This window comes from Melampsora larici-populina (genome assembly GCF_000204055.1).
Source record: "Melampsora larici-populina 98AG31 unplaced genomic scaffold MELLAscaffold_25, whole genome shotgun sequence".
Taxonomy (NCBI): Eukaryota; Fungi; Basidiomycota; class Pucciniomycetes; order Pucciniales; family Melampsoraceae; genus Melampsora; species Melampsora laricis-populina.
Window position 1 is genome coordinate 49,944 of NW_006768789.1, and position 10,246 is coordinate 60,189.

Below are 10,246 nucleotides of genomic sequence, written 5' to 3' on the forward strand. Positions count from 1 at the left end.
ACTCATTTGTCATTACGTTAAGCATTGCAGTGTATTTCGCCGCGCTTTCGTATCTGTTACTGAATTAACACCATTTGTACCAGGTTCATTTTGCAGCTCTAGCTCGAGTAACAATTCTTGGTCGACGCTCGGCATACCAAGATCTTCTAAGGTAGTTTCCATGGCTTCCACAACTTTTCCTAATAAGAATAGACCATAATTTTGGGTTTGTTGCTGTGTTGGTTGAGCCCGCGGATTCAGCCTTCTAATTGCGTGATCGCAGTCATCAGTCAAATCGTGTATGTGGTTCGCCCATAGTGCCCTTGGATTCGCTGGCGAGCTGTGGATGAGGATGATCGCTAACATGTGTCGAAGTTGCCGGCCTGTCTGCCACACTGCCGCTTCGGTGAGGGAATCATGGTAGTGTTGGTCGTTGAGCAAGAGACCACGGTGATTGGCAGCTTCCCGAAAGCTATTAAAGAGCGCACCATCAACCGTGCGAAGATCCTCAAAAGACGTTGGGCCCGCGACGTGTGATAAAAGCAAACGTAGATAATAGACTTCGCCCCGCTTAACATTGGCAAAATAAACTCTGCCGATGGACATGAGACTGTTTCGCCGCGGTTCTAAGCGTTTTGTCCTTAGATTCCAAGTGAAAAACTTAGGGACCTCTTGATAGCGCAACGACCGGATTGTCAAATTAGATCCGCGCAATGGAGCATTGGCTGCACACAATCTGAAATATTCGGTGAGCGTAGTTCGCTCCGCTCTCCCAGTTTCAATCGCTCTACGTAACCCAGCCTCATCATAAAAATACACCGTCTGCCGCCCCTCGAGATGTAAACTTAGGCGTTGTACTGCCGGACTTCGCCCCGACATCTCAGATTTTAATAGGCGCCAGATGGCTACCACAACACCAATCATTAGCAAGTGCTACTATCTTAACAAATACATTTTTGAAATAAACAGCAAAGTGTGCTAACCTTCTATCGCTGAGAGGAATCTCGCATTAACATATGTTAATATTTCGTCTTGATTTGGATCATCAACAGTTGCCATAGTTCGGTCGTGGCCCTTTAAGATATATTTAAATAAGTATTTTATTGCTCGGATACTTGCTGCAACCTCAAGATTTATGTGGCATTCATATTTTAAAGTTAAGAATTTATTGTACGGTACTACGTGTCGATTGTCAAATCGGTCCTGGCCTTTAACAAAGTGACGCCCATTATCTGGCCTTTTGTACGTTGGATAGGCATCCTCGGCAAGTTCAGTGATTTCACAAAAAGGACGAGGGTATTTGAGTTTACACTCTGAACCAGTCCAGCATTTATAATTTTGGCAAGGACCGTGTAACATGGAGGTGGTGACCAAGTTGAATAAATCAGCTTCCGTTACGGGATTTGGAAGCTGCGCCGATATCAAACAGTCGATTTGTTCCGGTGTAGTTGGCTTGTGGGCGGGGTCGAGGAATAAGATCAAGTGAACGTGTTGCAAACCGCGTTTCTGGAATTCCACAGTATACACATAAGCGAGGCATTTGCCCAGGCGTTCTTGTTTTGTGACGTCATTTAACAAAGAATGGAATTTTGCGTGAAACACGCGTGCTACTAAGTCTGGCCGATCTTCCGGTAGCTGACCAGGCGCAAGACTTTCCAGTATCTCTCTCCATTGAGGGTTTGCTGTCATCGTTAAGAAAAGACTTGGATGTCCAAATTCAGCTACGAGACTCATCGCGTCCTGATATAGTTGTTGCATATGGCGTGGGCACCCGATGAAACTCGAAGGTAGGATCACTCGTCTGCCGACTACTTCGTCTTCCATTTCGTTATTTAACGCCTCAACTGCTCCATTATATAATTCAGCACGCAATTCTGTCTGGTGAAATCTTATAAATTGAAGTCGGGAATGCTCTACGCAGACAAACATGTCTACTGCGAACTCCTGAAAGAGCCGCCCGGAAGCCAGGATAATCGAAAAGGCGTCTCTTTGAAACAGTAAGTAAGCAAACCATTCTAAGTTTGTTACTTCTCCATTCGGCCCTATTTTAGAATTAAAAGTAGTCTTGTCAATTCCAATAAAAGCACACATATGTAATGTAATCACATACTTTCTTCAGTTGGGTTTGAAAAATTCTCGTGCCATGATTGTGATCCATACGGAAACAATAATGGGTACCTTAACGCAAAATAAGCCGTGTGAAGTTCTGAAATTCTTTGTCTAGCTCCACTTTGCCGCTCCAGTATTATATCTCGCTGCTGTGCACCAATTTGTCCATTACCCTCGATGATAGCCGCCACTTCGTTTGCAGTAGGGCGATTGTACCGCCGGTGGTCCCTACCTGGCGCAGTTGTAGTATTGATTCGGAGAGAGCGCGTATCACCATCATGACAAATTGCCGCTGCACTTCGAAAAACTTGTGTATAAGGATTATGAAGATCCATGAAGTTTTGGAATAGTTGCAAGATTTGTGGATTAAGTTCGTCGTTGAAATGGCGGTTTCTAAAATGGGCTTCAATATGATCACCTCCACCATAGACGAAAATTTGAGCAAATCCCGGGTGATTCCCGGGCAGAGGCATTAAAGAGCCGATATTGTGTGATAGTTGACCGGATATTCGGAAAATGTTCACACCACGTTGACCCATCACCGATCTATCAATTGTTGCCCCCAGAGAAGTGAACGACATGGCGTTGTTGTACTTTCGAATTTGAGATCGAAACCGCACCGCAACTGAAGGAATTTACAGTTAGTTTTGATAGTTTTTGCAAATCAGCTTTATCACTTACTATCGTCTTGCCGAGTTAAAAGGGCGTGATAGAACGGTGGAATATCTTGCCCGACGTCTTCAGCGAAGTAGCGCAACGGCAGTTCAACCGCACCGTGTTGACAACAATTTCCGTAAGTTGAACTTAACACGTTTGCATCTTTCACCCGCCTCTCTACTTTCCATCGAAATGCGCCACATGCTGAGCAACGGTCGTCTAATCTCCCTATGTTATGAGGTATTTCTAATCTGAATCGTGTGCGTAGGTTGACTTCTTGTCCCTCAGCTTCGGACTGGATTGCGACTCCTCTTCGGCTTCGGTAGGGAGGCATAGCTTTTTATGTCGAGCGCAGTTCAAGGGTCAATTAGGGCCGGTATTCATTTAATATGTATCAACTGTTCAATAAAGCAATTATAAGCTATTCACTTACTTTGTAGTTCGATTGATGATTTTTGGAGTTCAGCCTGTGTTTGAACTTTTGATACCGAATTGCCCCGGCGACTTCAGAATCTTGACGATGAAAGACTTGGCAAAATGCACTAATTCTATCTTCTTGAAATGTTGGCAGGGGGTTTTTTGCGACAAACTGGGAACATCAACCACCGAGTAGTATAATACGAAGCAATGCTTAATAAGGATTCGGGACTTTAATATGAGTGTTTTGCTTGGGGTTCAACCATTCTGAACTTCTCGACTGGGAGTCGAATCCTATGGTTTTATTTAGAGTTGTGCATTTGTTAATTGGCTTAGGGCCCACTTTGGATTGTCAGATAACTACATCATACACTGCAGTGAACGTATAATTGAAGTCATAATTTGCAGATAGTGCATTTTCTGTGCTCGTCTCGTGAATTAGTTAACCAAGAGTACTTGCGTCTAACCATTCGTGAGGACTGCGTCTCAATGTTCGCGTTAGTTGGCCGATTGATGCAGACGTTGTGATGAAGTTCCATCTGGTCCTAAGAAACAACGAAGTTAGCAGTTGTGTGTGAGATCTTCAATCAACTTGAAGAATCACATAAAGATAGCAGATAATCGATACAACTCCAGTAGACGTTTGGTGCCACGGGCATATGGTCACCCTATAGTTTGGCTGATAACACAATTTGAGTTGGTTGCGGATGCTGATTCCGCTCGTTCGCTTCGGACTTAAAGGAGAGAAAGGTGGCAAAGTCTGTATTTTTGCAACTTATGACAATTTTGACGTGGCTGGAATTGAGCATTGTACAGATGTCATGTTTGATGTATTCAACCTGCTACTCTGATGCTGAAATATATGCCAGACCCAAGTAACACTCATTGATTATAGAGTTACATAAAAATCTCGCAAGTTACCTTCCCAACCGAGAAACGGCGGTGGGGTTTTGTATACTGCCGGGACAACTCCAACACTCGCAACCTTCTACACTGCTTTCGGGCTATCAAAGCAGTGCATGGTTGCCCACGGACACCAGTATACACTTCGAAATAAGGGGAAATTTAATGGCTATCATTCTTGGGCGGAGGGTGTAGAATTAAAATTGAATCACATGCAGGACTTGAGAAACACATAGACAATTTGGTGTGGTTGAAACTATTAAATAAGCACTACACAAATAACCTTCATAAAGTCAATCGCTTAATTAAAAGGAAGTGTTGAAGTAAGCAAGGACATAACTTTATTACCCCGGTCATCTAAAACAAATAAAGAAATGGACGTTTAATATCTAATATTTTTAGGGTAGGCTGCTGACTGATTTTTTTTTGGGTGTGTTGATCTCTTATGTGAAAGGCGCAAACTAACACGATAGCAAAGAACTTTTTGACCTGAGTAATGAAGGTGTAGCGGAAGTGGAAGAGTGAAATATACAAATGTTTGAGGTTGTAGTGAAAAAAAGGCTTTATGAAATTAGAATGTCATGATGTGGTTTATGCTCAAGATAACTCCACCGCAAGAAAGGATGTAACTCTGTATTATGGAGAAGACCTAGACTTCGTTGCTGAGGTCGAGGGTTCTGCTTTTCTTAGTTATCCTTTTTGGTTGGGATCGGCCTTTTTTCTTCCCGAGCGTATTAACGTCCTCATTAGCTAAGGCGGTGTCGGATGAACTGTTCGAAGCACCAGGTGTCGGATGCGTCGAGGCGGGAGAAAAGGAACACGGTCCGTAGTCGGCTGGGACTCTTTTCAGAATCGGTGCTAAGAACTGGCGACTTGAACGGAGTATGTAATGATCTTGGTATGAACCTGTGAGAATGTTTCAAATCAATTAAAGATCTAATTGGTTCCGAAGGGGTTTGGATACAAAACTTACTTTGCTGGCTTTTTACCCGTAATATCTGGCTTTGCATCTTTTGCTTTGGTGTCAATAGGCTTAATGCCTACATCGTATTCTTTGCTGCCAGTGGTTGGGGTGACTTTGCTTGCCTATGAGGAGAGGTACCCGAGTTGAGAGAGGGTTTAGTACTCAAAACAGCCGGACTTACAAGAACTACGTAGACGCATTGGTCTTCATCAAAATCCTTCAAGAAGCCATGAAACTGGTATTCTCGCCCAACTTGCAATATCTTTGGAACACCGGCTAAGTTGCGGGTAGGTGGGATACGGTACTGTATCTTGCATTGTTTAGGCACTTTTAACTGCGGTAAGATGTTATCAGTAATGAGTTGGAGTGGATTTAGGACTGTGCGCACAGTTGGGTGATAATCGGAATGTAGCACAGTTACAATGGTGACTATCTTCTCCCCATCACTTGGGTTTGGGAGACAGCCGTTCGTAATGGGCTCCGGCATCTTTGCGATCGCTGTAACTATCCCAACGCCAGTGACGCCAATGGAGTTCACCAGATCTCCGGCAAAGGTGTCGGCGGGTCCAATTAATATACGATCTGAAGCTTCAAAAAATAGAATGTCGCCAGTAGTGTCTTCCTTGTTCAAAGGGAAAAAAGAACCTCTGAGGAAATAAATGCTGCCTTCCTCGAGTTTGAATTGGGCTGGACCGAATCCGCGTGCTACAACTTCATAACTCATTCGGTTGTTTCGGTGAGCGCCTCCGCCACTAATGCAAGTCGTGTAGGTCCGATACTCGGACCTCCAGCCATTCTCTGGGGAAGTCTGACAATATGATAGGTGGCTCAGCTTTTGAATGGAGTAATGTATACCTGTAATTCGCCTACCTTTTTTTCTATCTCGAAATTTCCAGTGAGATATAGGCCGTGAGTTGTCGACTCATTAGGATCTGCCATTTGGGTTGAAATAAGATAATGATAGGAAACCTGTGCTCGGAAAAAAAAAGCAAAAAGACTCAGTTACACATTCATGGGTAGCCAGGTCAATTCGCGATTGGGAATGTACGAGGAGTTAAGTGCGCTTTTGAAGATTTTTGCAGCTGGAAGGTTTATGATTCAAGGTAATCGGAAAACTTTGAACAAGCAATTCTAAATTTGGAGTAATGATGTTACCACCGGTAGCAAGTTCTAGTACGAAATAACGAGACAGTAGACACCAGTGTTAGTCAGTTGAACAATGGGAGTCGTTCTAGATGAGTTCACAAACCAATTACGTAGATATAGAACACAGATTAATTCTGCACTAAATAATAAGTGGCCAGTATCAATCAATCAACCTTCATCAACGTTCAAAATGATGCAGTGCGAGTGGTTGAACTAAAGAATGCTTTCGAACATACCTTAGGCCTATATATAGGCACTGATGGTTGGTGGTAAAAAGCGCTGTGTCCAGAAATCAGCCACTGGTGAGTGCTTTATGAAAATTTTCACCGAATTGTAATATTTGGAGTTTGTGGAATATGATACGTCCTTTCATCTACATCAATTAATTCGACATTAGAGTAAAATGGTCAGTTACCAATATATCAATCTTTTCACATCAATCAATTTCATTTGTATCAATCATTCATAGCTTGGATTGCATTTCATGTGAGGTTTGCTAGTCGGGTTAGCAGACCACGTGACAATATTCCTGTAATTGGAGCCGGTTAGTTATATAATTATATATGTTGATCTGATTATGTCAATTTGATGATGGAAAATGCACGGTACACTCAATGTCCGCTGAAGGCCTCGCTTCTTGTTTCCCAATTTGCTCGCTGTCCGGATATCCAACTTGTAGGTACTCGGGTGTTCGATGTTCAAAGCTTGGTTGATAGTTGGGGTGAGGTCAGCCTGTGGTCGACTTATTCAAATCAATATTCTGGCGAGTTTAGATTCTCAATTGGCTTTTCTATTCTAAGTTGCCGACAGCCTCAATCGTATAATCCACTCCACCCCGAGCCCGCTAGTTTTTCAAGAGATGAATCCCAAGTGTGAGTTCGTATGTATATTGGATCAAAGTTATCGAAGTTAGTAATTGTTGTAGGGAAGTAGTATATACTTCATTTACTTGAGGTAACTGTTAGCGGATAGATTTGTAATTCTGCAATTACTTGGATTAAGGTACAAGTAGTGCGTAAGCGATCTCGCATGAGTTACTGAGTACGCAATACTACTTTGCTGGGGGATGGAGAGAGCTCATACCGTTGTTGAAGATTGCGTAGAGAAATGTTGAAGACTGCTCTCCTGCGTATTGCTGGACATTTGCTTTATGAACGTTAGGTGATGTGTCCAGTGAGCGACCCAAAGGTGGACTCAAGACTGCAGGTTTCGCGGTGTATTAGTGTGATAAATTGACTGATGCTTTTGCTGTGGACGTGAGCCGCAGCTAATACTTACACCACGTGAGGGGAGAGGGATATTTTCTAAGTCCTAATTTGCTAACCCCTAACCATAACACCTAACCAGCCCTAACCGTCAACCTAACACTTTTAGGGTCACGGGGTTCAGTTCAATAAATTGTTTGAGAGGCCATCTTCATAACTTTATAATTCGCGCGCGGTTTCATGTAAACATTTCCAGTTGCTACAGATTCCATCTCTCGAAGATGTTTGGCTGGGCAAAGCATTTGTGGAATCTCAAAACTTGTAGTTTAGGCAGTTAAGCAAAATTGTAAATTGTATGAGTTAAGTCTACAGGAATATTATTGTTTAACTTTGCTATTTAAGCAAACCCCGTCAATAATAACATTGAGTGAACGTCTTACAAAGAGCAGAGGGTCAAGCAAGGTAGGGTTCACAACTGTAGCTGTATCCCAGTATTACAAAATGTACATGAGGAATGCCACGTTTTTGTTCTTCGATTTTGATTAAGTAATTGGCGTTGGAGTACAAAGCTCTTTCGCCGAGTTTATGGTCTAAGGCATGAATTCAGGAGTGAAGCATAGTGAGTTGCGTTCCCCGAGCATGTTAATTTGTGAAGTCTTTAAATCATTCTCAACTTACTGTTTCCGATGTATTCTTGAAGTTCTTGTACATTATTGAGGAGGCGAGGCAGCTCCCGGTTCATTACATTGCTTGGATGATGTTTATGCTCAACACCCCTTGTTGAAAAACTGCTTCAGAAGCTGTTTATTAAGATATGATACGAATAACAAAGCATTGCTTACAATTCTAACCTGGTCTGGTGCAATAGTATGTCAGCACAAACAGAATTTTGGATCCCTGACGTCTCCACGATACGTGGCCGGAAGTGTGAAACATTGTTGGTAAGCTTAGTCGAGGTGTATAAGTTGATGTAAGGTAATTGAGGCTTCGGGAATATAATAGTATAATATGTGATTTGCTGAGCTCTAAGTAACTTTTGCAAAATCGGATAGTACTGGTTGTAAATAAAGTAGGTACCACTTGGAAAGCAGTGCGTTGGAGGCTTGTGATCTTGGGTCATTTGGAGGAAGAAACTTTTACAAGCGACAGTACTTAGTTGGTGAGAAGACTGGATATTTATTTATTTATTTATTATCTCGACGTGAATCTTGATCTTGATCTTGATCTTGATGTGAATCTTGACGTGAAAGAGGAGAAATATCACTCTGCGAGCAGCGTCGGTATATATATTGAATACTTGCTCGTTTGGATTTTTAGTAAACTGAATGGGGTGCGCCTTATTATCTATCAGGACCGGAGTTGGTTGTCGCCTTTATATTCAATTATGTTAGCAAATTACACACTTTTCTGACAGTGTCCCTGTCTTTTGATGATTTTGCTCAGGATGAGTTTGCTCGAATTTCAGCATTTGGTTCGCTTGCCGTGTCAATCCGATTGTTTTGTTATTGTGGTCATGTGAGCACGTGCACCTGTTGTGTAACTTCTTGATTGCCAGTCAATTAACCAAATTGTGTAAGGAGGTGCTGCCGGAAGTTACAATTTCCATTTTAGTGTCGTTGATCCTGGAGAGCATCTACAAAGCTCTTACAATGTAACTGGAGACTAAGAGGTATTGCTGACTTCGCCTACATTGCTGGTTCCGCTCATTGATTGCCGGCCGATGTATGTAACTTATGCAATTAATCAATAGCATCCAGGCGGTCGTATCAGTTGTTGCCCATATTGCTACGCACTTATTGCCTCGCCCGCTTCGTGAATGAACTCGGTAAAGTAGTTCCTTGTGAGAATTAGGATTCAAGCTAGAATAATTACAAAGCCTGGGTTGGGATATTGTAGTTGAGATTTGTTTGTTTCCCTTTAAGTTTGCGGTGTGTCATCCAAGTCTCATGGCATATAAGGGAAGATATATATTAGCTTTTGCTGTGTCAACTAATCAACAACACATAAAGGGTCATACGGGGCTACATTCAAAATTCACATTTGAGGAACGGTTAAGTAAGTTGAGATAGAATCATATCAATTACTTTGCGCAGAGTTGAAATTAAAGTTATTGCCTCCAGTTCACCTGGAAACCAAAATGGCATTCTATGCAACGAACATAGATTAAAGATGTAAGCACATAATGGGGGAAGCGTTGAATGAAATGAGCACGGAGAACAACACAAGTTCAATAGTGAATTTGGCTACGTGTGTGGCTTTGTAATTATAGATGTCTGGTAGTTTTGTTTAGTTAAGCATCACGGTAAAGAATTAAAATGATACTGGAAGTGAGTTGATTGGATGTACAGTGGATTGTGAATTGGAATTGAATGTTGATATCCCTTCAACAGAGATATTGAACCTAATCCAGCTGTTAATGTGAATTGTCTACTGGATGAAATGTTCTTCTGTTTGGCGAATGATATGACAAAAATTCAATTAGCGGCTCATAGCTGCGTAGGCTGGAGAAATGGCGGTTTTTAGGTGGAGTGGACCGGAATATCAGGATAGTTGTCGTGAAGGGACTGTGGGTCATGATAGCTGATCTGGATCTTACGTTTGTTTGCTTCAGCACAGGCAGTTCCAATGCAAGCGGTGATTCGGGTGGCCTGTGAAGTTATCAGTCAGCTTTTGGTGATACGACTGTGAAAGAGGAAACTAACTACGACGTCGGAGTAGCGAGATTTCTCATCAAAGTTTTGAAGATACCCATGAAACGTGTACAATTGGCCGACCTTGATGTCCTTGGGTTCTACGCCAAGCGTTTCAAAAGGACGGATAAGGTAAAGCAGCTTTAGTAGTAGATGGGGTTCGAGTCTGTGGAAAT

The 10,246-nt window shown here is 42.4% G+C and overlaps 3 protein-coding genes across 3 annotated transcripts in view; all 3 read right to left on the minus strand.

Moving 5' to 3' along the window:
• Positions 1-4,714: 4,714 nt before the first annotated feature.
• MELLADRAFT_64232 (uncharacterized protein) lies at positions 4,715-5,968 on the minus strand (the record flags this gene model as incomplete). Its single annotated transcript, XM_007411591.1, has 4 exons — positions 4,715-4,937; positions 5,039-5,151; positions 5,211-5,837; positions 5,900-5,968. 4 exons carry the CDS (start codon positions 5,966-5,968, stop codon positions 4,715-4,717), a joined length of 1,032 nt encoding a protein of 343 aa, XP_007411653.1.
• Positions 5,969-7,833: 1,865 nt separating this feature from the next.
• MELLADRAFT_107706 (uncharacterized protein) lies at positions 7,834-8,500 on the minus strand (the record flags this gene model as incomplete). Its single annotated transcript, XM_007411590.1, has 3 exons — positions 7,834-7,970; positions 8,059-8,156; positions 8,223-8,500. The coding sequence occupies 3 exons, from the start codon at positions 8,498-8,500 to the stop codon at positions 7,834-7,836; spliced, it is 513 nt and encodes a 170-aa protein (XP_007411652.1).
• A 1,399-nt stretch (positions 8,501-9,899) lies between these two features.
• MELLADRAFT_107707 (uncharacterized protein) overlaps positions 9,900-10,246 on the minus strand; it is a gene marked incomplete at both ends in the record, with an annotated part of 891 nt that continues 544 nt past the window's right edge. Inside the window, one exon of the mRNA XM_007411589.1 lies at positions 9,900-10,028. Coding sequence (XP_007411651.1) covers positions 9,900-10,028 — 129 coding nt within the window. The remainder of the gene's footprint in view (positions 10,029-10,246) is intronic.